Source organism: Phyllostomus discolor, chromosome 8 (genome assembly GCF_004126475.2).
Source record: "Phyllostomus discolor isolate MPI-MPIP mPhyDis1 chromosome 8, mPhyDis1.pri.v3, whole genome shotgun sequence".
Taxonomy (NCBI): Eukaryota; Metazoa; Chordata; class Mammalia; order Chiroptera; family Phyllostomidae; genus Phyllostomus; species Phyllostomus discolor.
This window is the reverse complement of record NC_040910.2, coordinates 44275544-44295215: the sequence shown is the minus strand read 5'-3', so window position 1 is coordinate 44295215 and position 19672 is coordinate 44275544. Positions and strand designations below refer to the sequence as shown.

General features: G+C 39.5%; 1 protein-coding gene and 1 pseudogene across 1 annotated transcript; both read right to left on the bottom strand.

Moving 5' to 3' along the window:
• Window positions 1–2335: 2335 nt before the first annotated feature.
• On the bottom strand, window positions 2336–3643 carry LOC114503105 (annotated as a pseudogene).
• A 14207-nt stretch (window positions 3644–17850) lies between these two features.
• LOC114503300 (olfactory receptor 7A17-like) lies at window positions 17851–18961 on the bottom strand. The gene is given in 2 exon segments (XM_036034441.1): window positions 17851–18894; window positions 18896–18961. Coding segments are annotated over 2 exon segments (924 nt in total). The 3' UTR covers window positions 17851–18036.
• Window positions 18962–19672: the final 711 nt, after the last annotated feature.

Sequence of the window (19672 nt, the reverse complement as noted above, 5' to 3'; positions counted from 1 at the left end):
GCCACCCCAAAGTCAACACACTGTTGTAATAAGTGTATCTATATTTTTGATAATTACTGCACACAAATGGTTCAGTTGGTTGGAGCATTGTCCCATACACCAAAAGTTTGTGGATTCATCCTGGTAGAGCACATACTAGGTGAAGGGTGGGATCCTGGTTGGGGCCCATAGGGAAGCAACCAATCAATATTTCTCTGTCACAATGACATTTGTCTCTCGCTCCCCCTTTCTCTCTGTGTAAAATCAATAAACATATCATAGGGTGAGGGCCTTTTTAACAAAAAAGCCTGGAGAAATTAGAAGACTTACAGAATATAATCATTAATATAGACCCCCAAAAATGCTATACTGAGACCGAATAAAAATTCAGAGATTTTTCTCTGCATAAGTAAATACTTAGTGGTCACAGAACCTGCCCTCCACCAGAAAGGAACCTGGCATGGATGGAAACTTGTGACATCACTTACTGCCCTCCCTGACAGGTATTTGCAGTCTCCAGAGATTCCAATCTCTCCTCAGCCCTCACATTCAGGATATTCACTGTGGAATTTATGCAGCAATACCCCCTCCTCTTTTAATTCCTTTCTCTGTTGTCTCTGCATTTCAAATGTCACCTCCATCCATCAGGCACCCCACCCACAGCAAATACAAGTATCAGATTGGGAATCATTATAAATATGTGAAGAGCAGGCCAATTATATAAGCACTATCTACATGAAGAGACCCAAAGAGATGGTACAAGGAAAGGAAGAACTCCCTCCCTCAGTTAATCTGTGAGTAAGGGCCCCAGACTCCAGAAGTCTGGAAGGAAAAGTTTTATTTCTGTTCAGCCAATAAATGGCAAGCTGAAGGCCTGGGGCAGGGGTGGGGCTGTTCATATTCAGAGGGGTTAGACCCTTTAGAGTGAAATTTCCACATCAGCTCATTAAACATATTTTTACTCTCACTTTTTTCTCTAAGATCATTCAGCTGTTCAGGTGGGAGGTGCAGAAATAAAACTTGACAGAATTGAAATTTACACAAGTGGTAGGTAGCCTGTTTGCCGAGTTGTCCCCAATTCTTTGTCTGTTTCCAGTCTTTGGCAATGTGACTATGAAGCTCCTCCCGTCCAGAAGAGGAGTTATTGCTCCACCTTTGAATTGGGGAAGGCTTACAATTTTGTATTTGTTTTAGCCAATAAATATTGTGGAAGTGACAGTGTACTTTACCATGCCTTGTCATTTCGGCTGTTCTCACCTGGAGTTTTTAGTACACTAGTAGCCCAGCTGTGTGAACAATCCAGGTGGAACTTCCAGAGGAGGATGGGACATGTGGACAGAGATCACTTACCCAGCCAATACCTCCCTAGATCAGCCACAATAGCTGAGCCACTAGTGTATTAAAAAGCCCAGCAAAGGTCAGCAGACACACCCCAACTGACCTATAGCTGACTACAGACTCATGAGGAGACCAGCATAGATCAGAACAGCTCCCCACTACACAAACCAATTCGAAACTAAAGGAGTTATATTAAACCATTTGTTTTGGGATGGCTTGTTATATAGCAATAACAAACTGATGACATAATCAAAGCAAACGGAACTGAGGACAATTATACTAATCTGCTTCTTTTAGCATTTTTACTGATGGAGGAGAGCATTCACAATTGTGCTTTTCTTCAGATGTATTTCAGATAACTGCATAAAAGCAAGTACACTGAGGTTCCCTACCAGGAAGTCAGGACAGGATGGAATGATGAGCACATTTGTGCAGGAAAATTGGTGATCCCTTTTCTCTTGACTGGACAGGATTTTAACTCCTGTGTGATTCATCCTTTAATCACAAAGACTGAAGACATTCCTGAGTACAAACGAGATATACATTGTACGATATTCATATTGGTCGCTCACTGTCCCATTGGTGGATTTGGAAAGATTTGGAAAAGGGGAGACATTTCATTTAGACCAGTAGGAGGAGTCCCATTTGGAAGGAGCACACTGAAAGTTTTCAAGCAGAAACAGCAAAATACTTCAGAAAAAAACACAAAACACTCCACATAATTCTTCACCCCTCATACATGGACATGATATTCCACACTTCAATGAGTAGATGTGCAGCATGAAAAATATTTTGGATAATAATAAATTGTCTGGCACCTTTTGCTTCATTATATGTATGGCCATCTGTTACATATTACATCAGTCTATTTACTAAAATGTATATTTCATAGTAGACTCTTCTTGGAAACATGGGTTTGATAGTCAGTTTTTTCCAGGGCCTATGTAGGCATGTGGACACACAACTGAATAACAGAGTGAAGTATATAAAACCAGGAGACCAGCTATAAAACCTACCAGCATGTTCAAGTCTACATTATCAAGAAGCATACTAAAGGTAGTGCTATAGAAAATGATGATGACCATGTAAGTGAAATCTGTGGTCTCAGATGTACCTCTACAACAAAATTATATAAATGACCTCAGTATCCAAGTGTGCATTAGTCGACAAAGTAGTATAATTTATGACAATTTTTTCAGTAAAACAATATAAATATTACTTGGAATGATATATGTCATAAGAGAATAAATATGCTAATATAATTCATGTTAACCCATGAGGAATATGAGAATTTCTAATTACACATGGTCCAAAGACTATATTAACTTGTGTCAGAACTTCTTGTTCTGAAGCTTTGAACATTCAGGGGCCTCATATAGTTGGTCCTTAAAAGCCTACCTGCCGAGGAATCTTTCCAGGGCCCTCTTTATGTCCTTGTTCCTGAGACTGTAGATGAAGGGGTTCAGCATGGGTGTGACCACAGAGTACATCACTGAGGCAACTGCACTTGATTGTGAGTGGTGGGTACCAGCAGAGCCCAGATACACGCCTAGGCTAGTACCATAAAATAAGGAGACAACTGAGAGGTGAGATGCACAGGTAGAAAATGCTTTATACTTCCCCTGAGCTGATGAGATTGCACATATGGAAGACACTATCTTAGAGTAAGAATAAAGGATCCCAGTCAGGGGACCACCAGCCAGCAACCCTGCTGAAAGTACATCACCATGTCATTAGGAAATGTGTCAGAACAGGCAAGTTGGACCACCTCTTTGAGTTCACAGAAAAAGTGGGGGATTTCCAAGTTTGAGCAGAAGGACAGATCCAACACCATTATGCTTTCTAACAAGGAATTCAGAATACTAATAATCCAGGACACCAGAACCAGCAGTCCACAGAGGTGGGGGTTCATGATGACTGTGTAGTGCAGAGGGTGACAGATGGCCACATACCTGTCATAGGCCATGACAGTAAGGATGAAGTCATCCAACCCTACAAAGTGTATATAAAAATACATCTGGGTGATGCAACCTGCATAGGTGATGACTTTGCTCTGTGTCTGGATGTTCACCAGCATCTTTGGGATGGTGGTGGAGGTGAAACAGACGTCTACCAAGGACAGGTTGGAGAGGAAGAAGTACATGGGGGTGTGGAGGTGGGAGTCTGAGCTGACAGCCAGGATGATGAGCAGGTTTCCCAACACAGTGATCAGGTACATGCAGAGGAAAAGCACAAATAGGAGGGGCTGCAGCTCTGGTTCCTCTGATAGTCCCAGGAGAACAAACTCTGAAATTTGTGTAGCATTGCCTGGTTCCATATGGTGTAGGTGACTACCAGAAAATAGAAGAAAATGAATAACTGATTTTCACATTAGTAACTGAGAATAAATGCTACATTTTTCTTTTAGAATCCGAAAAATAATTTTCATATTGGGTTAGGATCTGGTTCCCATTAAGGCATGTCTACTGCCATTGCTCATTAGAATTCCCTTTTCTACCATCAACTCATTCTTCAAACACCATGTATATTGCTGTTCTATTGGGACTATTGTTCATTCACTTGAGGAATATACTCATATGTTGACTTTAGACCATCTTCGAGGCACTGTTCAGAGTATGGGATGATGAAAAACAAAAGTCTCCACAAACTAATGATAGACAAAGAATATAATCAGACAAAAATACTACTATAACATATCCAATGATGCAGATACTATATAGAAAAGTAAATCACATTACATGGAGAGAGAGGGGAGAGGGTGTTTTTTATTTTTTTAATTTTGATTGCAATTTTCTTATTACTATTTAACCCCTTAATATTGCCTACTCCCCCACAATCACACACTGTTGTCCATGTCCATGAGTCCTTTTTCTTTTGCTCAATCCCCCACCCCCTAACCTCCCACTTCATAGCTATCACCCTATGGTTTATCTATTCATATGTCTCTATTTTGCTTGCTAGATCACTTTGTTCATCAGATTCCACATATAAGTGAAACCACATGGCATTTGTCTTTCTCTGACAGGCTTACTTGACTTACCGTGAAGTTCTTCAGGGCTATCCATGCTGAGGGTGTTGTTTTTATAAAGTTTAGCCAAGGTTTGCCAACAGACAACACTTTAACAGGCACCTCAAAGAAGACTAAGTGGGAGGCTAAGAGGGAGAAGTGTTTGCCAGACAGAGGAACAGCCAATGCAAAAGCCCTGAGGAAGATGGTGGTTTTAGAAAATCAAGGCTCAGAAGGAGCCAGTGTGTCAGGGGCAGGAGAGGTGGTGTCAGAGTATTAAGAAATATGGGGACCTGCATGTTGCTGTTGAAACTTCAAGTCACACAGAGTCCCCTGTACACACTTATGTAAACTTGGCACTGTATTATTCCAGTTGCAAAAACACCCTGTGAATTGAAAAGAGCTACCCCTTAGTCCTTTCTCTTGACAGTGTTCTGCCCACTGGGTGATAAGTTACTTTAAAATACATGAGTCCAGGTACCCCTGCTCTGAGCACTGCTCTCAGGTTACATGTGCACACACACACCTTGGCCTCCACATACATGTGGTCTCTATGTTTGTCTCACTCACTATTTAGGCTATGAGTACACACAACTAAAGCTGTCCAGATCAGGTTTCTTTTCCAAAAAGAGTTTAGACATGCTACTGCCATACTGCTATGGTAAGACTGCACACACAAATAAGCTTGGAGTTCTAGATTGGAATGTCCATTTTATGCCCTGTATTTAAAGAAACATAAATGTGGAGAGAGAGAGAGGAATAAAATGGACACCAGGAAGAAAAAATATCTGTTGATAGTAAGCTCAGGTGATCTCTGAGAGATGATGAGAAAGAAATGTCTTTGGATTCTGGCAGCTTTCCAACGCTAAGTACACTCCCTTGAAGTCAACAAAAATAATAAAGGACAAAAGATGTATTTGTCCAAAACACAAAGGTGGTTACTTACATCTGGTGTGGAAACACCTTGCAGATTGACTACCACAAGTAAAAACTGACCAACAAAATAAATTACTATTTTACCAAAGTAAATCTCTTTAATAACAAGTAGTGGAAGACTGGCTTTTCCTGTGCCTATGCTATAGTTATTTGACCAGTGTGTTTTTATAAGGTTAAAATTCAGTTAGGACAAACCCCTCCCTCACTTTTCTCATGTGGCCCCTTTCTTTTTCTTGGACTTTGGATTTGGATCTCATTTTTGGCAAATCAGTAGGCACTGTCAATTCAGTTCTGGTCCTCATCCGACATGCAAAGGCCTCCCCAGGACATGACAAATAAAGCCTGCACATGCCATGACAATCCATCCTTTCACACGGAGTAACTTTCTTCATGCAATGGAAGCCCATCCACCTTATCACACAAACACTTATTTCACCATACTGTGCCTTCACCATCACAGTGGGGTGGGGGAGAGTGATGGGGAAAAATGGACAACTCTACTGGAACACCAATAAAAATTAGTGTGGAGATAAAATAAAAAATAAATAAAAATTGGAAATTGAAAAAAACTCACTAGATTAAAAACAAAACAAAACAGTGCCAGATCTCAACAAGCAGGGCTTCACCTGCTTTGTTCACCTCTGTAGTCTTACAAATGTGTATATATATTTGTGCATTTACCCAGGAAGCCATTTGAGTAAAAGTGAAGTAATGAAAGGAATGACAGGGAGAATAAAACCTAGTTAAACAGAGTGATTTAGCAACTGTGTTAAAGAAAATGAGGGGAGCATCAAAAACTAATGAAAACAAGATATAAATACCAATGTGCATGTAGTTAAATTGACAAAGGTACAGACACAGAAGGTAATGTATGATGTTCCTGGACGCGGTGGCAAAGCAGAGGCTCAGTTTTATTTGTTGGAGAATCAGGATTAGACCTCAGTATATAAGTACATTTAATGCATGGTAAGGTTGTATTTCTACATATTTGGAAAGGTTGGATTGTTGAATAAAAGCTGGAAAAATAAACATCCACCTGGAAAAAAATGAAGTTGATCCCCTACCTCTGTCATGTTACATAAAATCTGGGGGATTGCGTGCTCACTAGAAGAGTAACCAGTCCTTTTAGGTGAACAGAATGAAAACTATATATTAATATTGATGGGTGGGCCAAACCACCCTAATCAGGTCTAGAGACTCAGCAGTAAAAACACAGATATATTTTACAAATAAAATGTAAAACGTTTCTATGGCCAAAACATCCCTAAAGTCATTAAGAAATAATTTTTTTCTTTTTTTTACCTTTACTTTCTTTATTTTTATTGAATTTATTGGGTGTATTAGTTAATAAAAATATATATGTTTCAGGGGTACAACTCTAATATATCACCTGTATGTTGTATTGTGTGTTCGGCACCCCAAGTCTCCTTCTTTCAACATTTATCCCCTTTTTACCCTCTTCTACATCCAACCACCATAATTTTTAAAAACCTTTGAAAAGGCTGACAATGAAGAAATAGTAACCATATAGTAATACTCCAATTATTCAAAAAACATCAAATATGAATCTTTGATCAAAATCAGAAGAAGTTCAGCAAACAACAAAAAAGTTCTTTCACACCTGTCAGCCTGGAGAAAAACTTAGAAAAATGTCACATTGACTGGGGTGCAGACTTTTATACAGGTAAAAGTGGATGCTCTTTTTTTTTTCCTGGCAGAACTGTGAAGTGTTACATCGGGAAAATAGTCTGAAGGCAGCTGCACATACTACAAGGACCTGTGTCTCTAACACAGGGCTCCTCAGTCTCTGCAGGACTGACATCCTGGGCCAGGGCTTTGTCTGAGGGGTGGTCTCTCCTGGGCATTGCAGCATGTTCAGAGCATCCCTGGACTTTACTGACACCTCCCATGTGAAAGCCAAAATGTCTCCAAACATTGTTCAGTGTCCCCTGAGGGAACAGTATTTCATGTGGTGTAGAACCAGAGTTTTAGCATAACAATCTCAAAATATTTTTTATATTGTTATAATAGCAATGTATTGAGAAAGTGTACCTTAGATTTCAGGTGTGACCTGCAGAGCCACACTACACAATATTATGTAGACATGGAATAATGAATCACTGTCTTACACCCTTTTTGGCTGATGGGAAGACCATGGGTATTGTTGAGTAGGAAGGAAGTGTGGACACATAGAAAAAAAACTGTATAACACACAAAGAGCATTTCTGATGGGCCAGGATGCTGTTACGCATCTGTACAAAAGCCCATGAGTGTGTATGTGAACATAATGTAGGAAGAGAAGATTTAAAGAAAGAAAGAAACTAAGCCCTAATGGAATAAAGATTACCAGCAGGAATGTAATTAGGTTACATATACTGATCACAAAACTACTGTAGGAAAAATAATTAAGTGAGAATCAAATTAATTTACATCAAAACAGAAAATAATAACTTAACAATATCAGCATGGGCCACTGATCCCAGATTAAATTTCCAAAGACTTGGAAATTATGAAGAGGTTTTTAAAATCAGGGAGAAATCAGCATCTAAGTTACAATTTCTTATATATAGAGATACATGGATTCAAATTATCTTATGGAAGGTAGGGGTAATCTTCAGTCAAATCTTTATAAAGGGTGCCTTCCACTTTAACAGGAACCTAATCAACAAAATAACAAGCAAGGAAAATATAACCAAAGTCCCTGAAATTGAGAACAGGCTGACAGTGACCAGAGCAGGGTGGGGGTGGGGGCCTTAACGGGGCATAAGGTTGAAGGGTTTACAGGAACAAGTATAAAGGACACATGGACAATAACAACGGGGGTGGAAATGGGAAGAAGGTGGGGAGGGCTGGGGAGAAAAAGCAGCAAACTACTTGAACAACAATAAAAAAATTGTTAAAAATAATAATGCTTGCTGTGAACATTTTGTTCATAATTTTGGTATACCCATGCACTCCTTTCTTTTGGATATGTAACTAACAGAAGAACTGCTTAGTCATATGGCATATTTATGTCATATTGCACTAGTTCCAATATTTATGAATAACCACAAACTTCTAAAAGACCAGGGGTCATAAAACAAATTGAGCTAGTCTTTTAATGCCGTTTATTTGGATACCTCCCTCCAACAGGCATTGATTTTGTATGTTGTGCCTTTGCTGAATTCATGAATGTACATGAAAACTATTGTGTGAAAATAAAAATAAATAAAATAACAAAGGGTACAAAAGGAGTGCCTCCCAGAAGATGGTAGAAGATGATACCAATTTTGAAATAGAGCTAACCACAGAAGGCCAGAGGAACAACAAAGAATGATTGAGAGGTGACAAAGTTGGCAGTATATATGTAGGGTGATTCATTAGTGCTGAGTACACAGAAGAACTTCACTCTCCTTGTTTGTTTATAGCAAGGATTCACAAGTGAAGAATATAAAAGTAAAAGCTGTATATTTTTCAGTTAAGAAAAGTAAAAAATTAAAAAGCAATGGAGAGAATACAATGTGGCTGAGTGATAGATTTGAGCCCACACAGTTCATAAATACTCACAATTCTCCACATGTATGTACATAAAAGTACTCAATGACAACAACAAAGTTGTGGGGATAAAAACCACCAATTCCTTGTTTAGAAGAATGCAATGAAAAACAGGAAGCAAAGCATGCTGACCCCACTCTGCAAATGTCAGGAATTTCGAGACAATTTACAGTAGAAAAAACAGATGAATAACTAACACACAAATGTATTCGGGTCACAGGTAATGAAGCAATGGCAAAACTAAGCTATTTAGCACACCTCTTTTTACTTATCAAATAAACTCTTTTCATACTAATTGAGTACCCGGAGTGAAAGAACATACTGTGGAATGTACATCTCATGACCACTGTTGCAAGGTAATATTTGCAAGACATATATTGAATATGGATCTGCCTCATCAATATTGGAAACAGTCTTGAGTATGCCCCGTGACAAAAATAAAGAACTACCCTCACTTGACTGCACAGCTCTCCTCCACACCTAGTACTCTATTTCCTACTCCCTTTAGTTGCAAAATTCATTGCACATGTTCTACTTTCACTTGCCCTACTTTATGCCTCCCATTCCCACCTCAACTGGATTTCCATCAGTGAGTTGTCAGCAATGACCCATGTGTGCTGATTTCAATGTTCACTTCTCTTTTAGCATCACAAACAAATCATGAACTAGTTAATCGGGCAGCAAGCAACCATAAGCTGATGGCTGTCACAGACCTCAGGTGAACATGCTTGGCTTTGGCTCTCTCTGACCCTTTTCTGAAGCACCTGCTGCACCCTTGGCCTCACCTGATCAGGAGCTCTGAGACGATGGACTCCAGTAAAGAAGTCTAGTCTCCTGGATGGATGATAATGGAGGAAGAAGCTCTCTCCTCAGACAAGACAGCAGGAAGGAGGCAAGCATTGGTCTCCTACACAAACTTAGGTTCTAAAAAGCAACAACCAGTTCCCATCCAGCCCAAGGTCACACATGCTGAGAGACTGGAGATGAGAGCTATTTACAGCTCCCTATGTCTGCTCATTAGTTACATTTGTATCTTCTTATTCCAACCTCTACCTGCATGATTTCCCAGTGGGTCTAGACAGAAGGGACCATTTTCCTGGAGATTCTGTGTTCCTAAAGATCAGCTGGGAAGTCCAGGGAATCCTATTGTTACTTAGTCCCTCTCATAAAGCCTGTGGGTTCCAAAAGATTAACCTCCAGCACTTTATCCCTACCCTCATTTAAAATTTTTCCAATTTAAGACTGAGCATCCAGTCTGGATTAGAAAACTCAAATCCCCAAATGTTGAATTGTGGTAGGGACTTGGTCCCTCATGTCCACAGAAATTGCTATTTTTCTTTTTCAACAAGAGGGAGAAACTAAGTTCCTTTAATTAAACTTTGAGTGTTCCACACTGGACTTCATGACACATTGGCCAAAACAATTTGGAATGTCAACCTCATATCCCAAGAGCTGTCATTTAGTCCCTCGCTATGAAATATTTGTTATTTGTAATAAATACATTTAGATTTTTTTGCACTATGATACTAAGCTTGGAATTGGAAAGTAAATAGGTTCTTCCCATAGCCTCCAGAAGAAAGGTAGCCCTGCAAATGTCTTGACTTTAGCCCCAAGAGACCTCAGGAATATAAGAGCTAACTGTGTTTGTTTTTACATTCACTGGTGTGGTAACTTTTCCTTAGCATTAAAAATTGATACAGGCATTTATCCAAAGGAATTTTGTTCAAGAAACTGAGTTAATGTGTCTCGTAGCATTCATTAATCTCCCCTGAGTAAAAAACATTTTGCATTATTAGTCTCCCTTTCAGTGGAAGACACATATAATCATTCTATAAATTTCAGCCTGTCTGGCTGGTAGAATTTCTTCTTGCCAAAGTGTCAGTGAACTTCGTATTTTATGCTTTTGAGATATTAATATAAGAAAAGGAACTCATTTAATTTATGTGTACCATTTACTTTAAATCTTTTTCTAAATTTCTCCATCTTTAAATTTTACATTAAAATTTATTAAATTAATTTTTATTCATTCTATTCATTTTTATCCTTTCAACTTTCTCTTAAGTTTCTTTTCAAATATGAGATTATATATGAGTCTCTGTTTGTACACATTTATGTGTGTATTTATTTGAAATAAAAATGTACACAAATACATATTACATACATACAGTTTTACCTTTGAACCCAGTTTATTTGGACCCAACAAAACACCTCCACATCTCATTTATTTCTTGCAACATTCATCTGAAGTTATGTTTGCTATTCTACTTTACCTTCAGAAATAAGGAAATTGAGGCTCAGGTTTAACAATCACATTGAGAAGCCACTAAAGTTTATTGTACACTTTCTTGACTCCTACACAACTGGAAAGATGAGGTATGGACTACAATTTTTATGGCTTTTATTCATCACATTGTATATTTTAATCATGTTTGGTTGTTATACAATTATACTTCAATAAATTACTGAGAAGGTAAAAAGCATATCAGTGCATGGATTGGAGTAGGATCTAAAGCTCAGGTAGCTGATTCACACCGAGAAATGGTAGAGAAGGTGTCTCTTGTACCTGGGAAAAAAGCAAAGTGCAATCTACAAAAGAAAATAAATAAACAAAATGAAGGAGAAACAAATTCACAGATACAGAGAAAAAACTGATGGTTACAACAGAGGGAGTGTGGATGAGGGAGTAGCATGAAGGAGATTAAGAAGTATAAACATCCAGTTATAACACAAGTCATGGGGATGTAAAGTACAGCATAGGGAACAGAGTTGATAGTATTGTCATAATTATATACAGTGACATGTGGTTACCAGACTTACTGTAGTCATCACTTTGTAAACTATATAAATATTGAATCACTATGTATACCTGAAATTAATATTTGTATGTTAACTATAATTAAAATAAATTTAAAAGGTACATTTGGCAATAACTACATAGGGAGGCTAAAGTAATCTCCATGGTTTTCTGAATGTAGAAGAGGAAGGGAGAAGATAGAGCTGGTATCAGAGCAAGGATTAAATGCTACACTGCTGCCTTTAAAGATTGGTGAAGGGCAGTGATGTCAGAGAAATGGCAGCATGAGAGATCCCCTTGGTCTCTTCCCCGAAATGTCAACAATTTGAATGGCTATAATTTGACAAAGGATTCCCTGCTCAATATACATGTATGCCTCAAGATCTGCACATTGAAACATTTAAAGGTGGGCCAGAGGGACCAAATAGGGGAGGCGTAGAAATCATGGACCCAGAAAAGGACACAGCACAGGGGCTTAGATGCAGCTTTCAGGCAATGACATTCCAGACAAAGAAAAAGAGCCATTGAGTCCTGCTGTTCTGTCGACTCCCAAAGCTCACCTTCAGTCACCCTTGGGGTCAGGTTGTGGAGCACTTTATCTGCAAAGTCAGAAATGGTTACTATAAAATCACTATTTCCCCTGAGTAAAGATTGAACTCTGTCACTGACCCCATGTTGGGGTGCTGGGGTCCCATGGAGATCCGAGTTCTCTTATAACAAGAAGGCAAAACAAAAGGTCAGTCAGGTTACCCCAGAAAACCCCACCTCCAAGCATGCTACTACAATGTGTGGAAACTACTGGGGTCAACTTTGGGATTTCACAGAGCTCAAAAACTGTTGACTCAGTGCCACTTCCTAGAAAATAATGACAAGGCCTCTTCCTAATATCTGCTAGAGAAGTGCCACACTACAGAGATGCCTAGACAGAGAAGGAACCCATCAAGATAGCATGAATACCATGGTAATGAGGCACCTTACAGAGAAAATAAAAATCTTCAGAAAGCAAACTTGAACACATGGAAATATGTGCTAAAAATGATGAAAAATTTAAGATTGCAATAGTGAACATACTCAATGAGATGCAAGAAAATACAAAACAATTCCCTATTTTAACCATTTTTAAAGGTGAATTCAGTGACATTAAGCACGTTCACAATGTACAACTATCACCCACCTACATTTGATCACCCCAAACAGAAATCCTGTATGTATATAGCAATTGCCCCACATTTTGTCTTACCTCATTCTCTGGTAACCTCCTTTTCTCTATGAATTTCCTACTGCCATCATGGTAGATCCCTTCATCATCCTTATCTCTGAGTTTGATATCATCACATGAATATAAAACTTCATGTAGGAAGACCTTTCCACAAGCTGAGACTGATTCTGGATGTCACTTGCCATAAACCCTGAACTGACTCTGCACTAATTTCAGAATTAATCACAATCATTGAACCAGAATCTAAGACTCTCTGTTATCTGGTGGCTGTCCACATAGCTAGACTCATGGTTCAGTTTCTATCCTCTGCTCCTCATTGTTCATCACGCACTAGCAGCTATTTTTCATTTCCTAACTGCACTTTAACATTACACTGTAATGCCCATTACTTTTCTGTAGCATTTTCTGGTGTGTGTTTATTTTCTTCTCCACCTGGAATGTAACTCCACTTGCCTTCAGATTTCAATGCTATTTTAGGCTCATCTGTGAAACCTTCATGGACCTGCAGGGTGAGTTGGACTATTTGGGGACCATTTCAGCCAGATACAGTAACACCTGGCAGTATTGCATTTGTTTATTTGCCTGACTTTGCCCAAGTTTAGACTGTGAGCTTAAAAGGAGGAACAAATCTTAATATTTTCTTCCTCCACAGAATATATTTAGTGCTTACCATACAGTAATTGTTTAATAACTATTTGCAAAGGCTTCAAAACCAGATGGTTGAGTGAGGTAAACAGACACAACATACATGGTGGGGAATGAGAAGCAGTGAAACAAGGGGAGGGATGCCCCAGGGTGGAGGTTAACAGCAGAAAAGACAGATGGGAGAAAGAAGATACTCTGGTAACTCTGAATCTCCCTCCAGACTCTGAATAGAACATTTGTTGTGGGGTTCCTGTTCTACAGCCCCAAGAAAGGGCAAGGAGGTGGAAGCCACTCATGAGACCTCTAGAAGACACAACTGTGTTTCCTCATGATCTGGGATTGGTAGAGTACACTTGAGAGCACTTAGTGAAAGCATTAAGGGTTTCTGTGACTTGAAGAGACACACTGAGAATCATGGTGCATAAAAAATAAGACTACTACATTTTTTGTTGTTCCCAATTTTTTTTGTTGGCTTATATGCCCATTTTTAAAAATTTTATTGTTCCTCAAGTACAGTTGGTTGAATTTTCCCCCACCACCCCAGCTATCCCCACCTCTCTCCCCTGATCCCACCCACCCCCTTGGTTTTGTCCATGTGTCCTTCATAGTTGTTCCTGAAAACCCTTTTCTCTTTTCCCCCCATTATCTCCTCCCACCTACCCTCTGGGTACTGTCAGATGTTTTTAATTTCATTGTTCTGCTTATATTTTGCTGCTTGTTTGTTTTGTTGATAGGTCCACTTAAAAGTGAGATTATATGGTATTTGTCTTTCACTGCCTGGCCTATTTCACTTAGAATAATGCTCTCCAGTTCCATCCATGCTGTCCCAAAGGGTGGGAGCTGGTTCTTTATTTCTGCTGCATAGTATTCCATTGTGTAAATGTACCATTGTTTTTTGATCCATTCGTTTGCTGATGGGCACCTAGGTTGCTTCCAGCACTTGGCTATGGAAATTGTGCTGCTATGAACATTGGAGGGCATAGGTTCTTTTGGATTGGTGTTTCAGGGTTCTTAGGATATAATCACAGACATGGAGTTGCTGGATCAGAAGGCAGTTCCATTTTTAGTCTGAGGAAATTCCATACTGTTTTCTACAATGGCTGCACCAGTCTGCATCCCCACCAACAGTGCACTAGGGCCCCCTTTTCTCCACATGGTCTCTAACACTTGTTGTTTGTTGATTTTTTCATGGTGGCCATTCTGACTGCTGTGAAGTTGTATCTCATTATGGTTTTAATTTGCATCACCTCTGACAGCTAGTGATGCTGAGCATCTTATCATGGGTCTCTGGATCCTCTGTATGTCCTCCTTGGAGAAGTGTCTGTCAACATTCAACAATCAAAGGAATCTTGTACACCAACAATGAAGTATCAGAAAGAGAGATCAAGGGAAAAATCCCATTTGATATGGCAACAAGAAAAATAAAGTACCTAGGAATAAACCTAACCAGGGAGGTAAAAGACTGTACTCAGAAAACCACATAATACTGAAGAAAGAAATTAAGGAAGACACAAACAAATACAAGCATGCACCATCTTCATGGATTGGAAGACTATTTCTTTAATAATTTCATGAGGACTGTCAGAGTATGCCTAAACTCCCTCCCCAACTCTACACCTGTGATTTACAAATAAAGATTTAATTTAGCCCTGGATGGTATAGCTCAGTGGATTGAGCACGGGCTGCAAACCAAAGCATCGCAGGTTTGATTCCCTACATGCCTGGTTGCAGGCCATGACCCCCAGCCACCGTACATTGATGTTACTCTCTGTCTCTATCTCGCTCCCTTCCCTCTCTAAAAATAAATAAATAAAATCTTTAAAAAAATATTTAATTTATTGAAGTACTTACTGTGGCAGAACTTCCCTTTAAGCTTAGTGCCACCCCAAAGTCAACACACTGTTGTAATAAGTGTATCTATATTTTGATAATTACTGCACACAAATGGTTCAGTTGGTTGGAGCATTGTCCCATACACCAAAAGTTTGTGGATTCATCCTGGTAGAGCACATACTAGGTGAAGGGTGGGATCCTGGTTGGGCCCATAGGGAAGCAACCAATCAATATTTCTCTGTCACAATGACATTTGTCTCTCGCTCCCCCTTTCTCTCTGTGTAAAATCAATAAACATATCATAGGGTGAGGGCCTTTTTAACAAAAAAGCCTGGAGAAATTAGAAGACTTACAGAATATAATCATTAATATAGACCCCAAAAATGCTATACTGAGACCGAATAAAATTCAGAGATTTTTCTCTGCATAAGTAAATACTTAGTGGTCACAGAAACCTGCCCTCCACCAGAAAGGAACCTGGCATGGATGGAAACTTGTGACATCACTTACTGCCCTCCCTGACAGGTATTTGCAGTCTCCAGAGATTCCAATCTCTCCTCAGCCCTCACATCAGGATATTCACTGTGGAATTTATGCAGCAATACCCCCTCCTCTTTTAATTCCTTTCTCTGTTGTCTCTGCATTTCAAATGTCACCTCCATCCATCAGGCACCCCACCCACAGCAAATACAAGTATCAGATTGGGAATCATTATAAATATGTGAAGAGCAGGCCAATTATATAAGCACTATCTACATGAAGAGACCAAAGAGATGGTACAAGGAAAGGAAGAACTCCCTCCCTCAGTTAATCTGTGAGTAAGGGCCCCAGACTCCAGAAGTCTGGAAGGAAAAGTTTTATTTCTGTTCAGCCAATAAATGGCAAGCTGAAGGCCTGGGGCAGGGGTGGGGCTGTTCATATTCAGAGGGTTAGACCCTTTAGAGTGAAATTTCCACATCAGCTCATTAAACATATTTTTACTCTCACTTTTTTCTCTAAGATCATTCAGCTGTTCAGGTGGGAGGTGCAGAAATAAAACTTGACAGAATTGAAATTTACACAAGTGGTAGGTAGCCTGTTTGCCGAGTTGTCCCCAATTCTTTGTCTGTTTCCAGTCTTTGGCAATGTGACTATGAAGCTCCTCCCGTCCAGAAGAGGAGTTATTGCTCCACCTTTGAATTGGGGAAGGCTTACAATTTTGTATTTGTTTTAGCCAATAAATATTGTGGAAGTGACAGTGTACTTTACCATGCCTTGTCATTTCGGCTGTTCTCACCTGGAGTTTTTAGTACACTAGTAGCCCAGCTGTGTGAACAATCCAGGTGGAACTTCCAGAGGAGGATGGGACATGTGGACAGAGATCACTTACCCAGCCAATACCTCCCTAGATCAGCCACAATAGCTGAGCCACTAGTGTATTAAAAAGCCCAGCAAAGGTCAGCAGACACACCCCAACTGACCTATAGCTGACTACAGACTCATGAGGAGACCAGCATAGATCAGAACAGCTCCCCACTACACAAACCAATTCGAAACTAAAGGAGTTATATTAAACCATTTGTTTTGGGATGGCTTGTTATATAGCAATAACAAACTGATGACATAATCAAAGCAAACGGAACTGAGGACAATTATACTAATCTGCTTCTTTTAGCATTTTTACTGATGGAGGAGAGCATTCACAATTGTGCTTTTCTTCAGATGTATTTCAGATAACTGCATAAAAGCAAGTACACTGAGGTTCCCTACCAGGAAGTCAGGACAGGATGGAATGATGAGCACATTTGTGCAGGAAAATTGGTGATCCCTTTTCTCTTGACTGGACAGGATTTTAACTCCTGTGTGATTCATCCTTTAATCACAAAGACTGAAGACATTCCTGAGTACAAACGAGATATACATTGTACGATATTCATATTGGTCGCTCACTGTCCCATTGGTGGATTTGGAAAGATTTGGAAAAGGGGAGACATTTCATTTAGACCAGTAGGAGGAGTCCCATTTGGAAGGAGCACACTGAAAGTTTTCAAGCAGAAACAGCAAAATACTTCAGAAAAAAACACAAAACACTCCACATAATTCTTCACCCCTCATACATGGACATGATATTCCACACTTCAATGAGTAGATGTGCAGCATGAAAAATATTTTGGATAATAATAAATTGTCTGGCACCTTTTGCTTCATTATATGTATGGCCATCTGTTACATATTACATCAGTCTATTTACTAAAATGTATATTTCATAGTAGACTCTTCTTGGAAACATGGGTTTGATAGTCAGTTTTTTTCCAGGGCCTATGTAGGCATGTGGACACACAACTGAATAACAGAGTGAAGTATATAAAACCAGGAGACCAGCTATAAAACCTACCAGCATGTTCAAGTCTACATTATCAAGAAGCATACTAAAGGTAGTGCTATAGAAAATGATGATGACCATGTAAGTGAAATCTGTGGTCTCAGATGTACCTCTACAACAAAATTATATAAATGACCTCAGTATCCAAGTGTGCATTAGTCGACAAAGTAGTATAATTTATGACAATTTTTTCAGTAAACAATATAAATATTACTTGGAATGATATATGTCATAAGAGAATAAATATGCTAATATAATTCATGTTAACCCATGAGGAATATGAGAATTTCTAATTACACATGGTCCAAAGACTATATTAACTTGTGTCAGAACTTCTTGTTCTGAAGCTTTGAACATTCAGGGGCCTCATATAGTTGGTCCTTAAAAGCCTACCTGCCGAGGAATCTTTCCAGGGCCCTCTTTATGTCCTTGTTCCTGAGACTGTAGATGAAGGGGTTCAGCATGGGTGTGACCACAGAGTACATCACTGAGGCAACTGCACTTGATTGTGAGTGGTGGGTACCAGCAGAGCCCAGATACACGCCTAGGCTAGTACCATAAAATAAGGAGACAACTGAGAGGTGAGATGCACAGGTAGAAAATGCTTTATACTTCCCCTGAGCTGATGAGATTGCACATATGGAAGACACTATCTTAGAGTAAGAATAAAGGATCCCAGTCAGGGGACCACCAGCCAGCAACCCTGCTGAAAAGTACATCACCATGTCATTAGGAAATGTGTCAGAACAGGCAAGTTGGACCACCTCTTTGAGTTCACAGAAAAAGTGGGGGATTTCCAAGTTTGAGCAGAAGGACAGATCCAACACCATTATGCTTTCTAACAAGGAATTCAGAATACTAATAATCCAGGACACCAGAACCAGCAGTCCACAGAGGTGGGGGTTCATGATGACTGTGTAGTGCAGAGGGTGACAGATGGCCACATACCTGTCATAGGCCATGACAGTAAGGATGAAGTCATCCAACCCTACAAAGTGTATATAAAAATACATCTGGGTGATGCAACCTGCATAGGTGATGACTTTGCTCTGTGTCTGGATGTTCACCAGCATCTTTGGGATGGTGGTGGAGGTGAAACAGACGTCTACCAAGGACAGGTTGGAGAGGAAGAAGTACATGGGGGTGTGGAGGTGGGAGTCTGAGCTGACAGCCAGGATGATGAGCAGGTTTCCCAACACAGTGATCAGGTACATGCAGAGGAAAAGCACAAATAGGAGGGGCTGCAAGCTCTGGTTCCTCTGATAGTCCCAGGAGAACAAACTCTGAAATTTGTGTAGCATTGCCTGGTTCCATATGGTGTAGGTGACTACCAGAAAATAGAAGAAAATGAATAACTGATTTTCACATTAGTAACTGAGAATAAATGCTACATTTTTCTTTTAGAATCCGAAAAATAATTTTCATATTGGGTTAGGATCTGGTTCCCATTAAGGCATGTCTACTGCCATTGCTCATTAGAATTCCCTTTTCTACCATCAACTCATTCTTCAAACACCATGTATATTGCTGTTCTATTGGGACTATTGTTCATTCACTTGAGGAATATACTCATATGTTGACTTTAGACCATCTTCGAGGCACTGTTCAGAGTATGGGATGATGAAAAACAAAAGTCTCCACAAAACTAATGATAGACAAAGAATATAATCAGACAAAAATACTACTATAACATATCCAATGATGCAGATACTATATAGAAAAGTAAATCACATTACATGGAGAGAGAGGGGAGAGGGTGTTTTTTATTTTTTAATTTTGATTGCAATTTTCTTATTACTATTTAACCCCTTAATATTGCCTACTCCCCCACAATCACACACTGTTGTCCATGTCCATGAGTCCTTTTTCTTTTGCTCAATCCCCCACCCCCTAACCTCCCACTTCATAGCTATCACCCTATGGTTATCTATTCATATGTCTCTATTTTGCTTGCTAGATCACTTTGTTCATCAGATTCCACATATAAGTGAAACCACATGGCATTGTCTTTCTCTGACAGGCTTA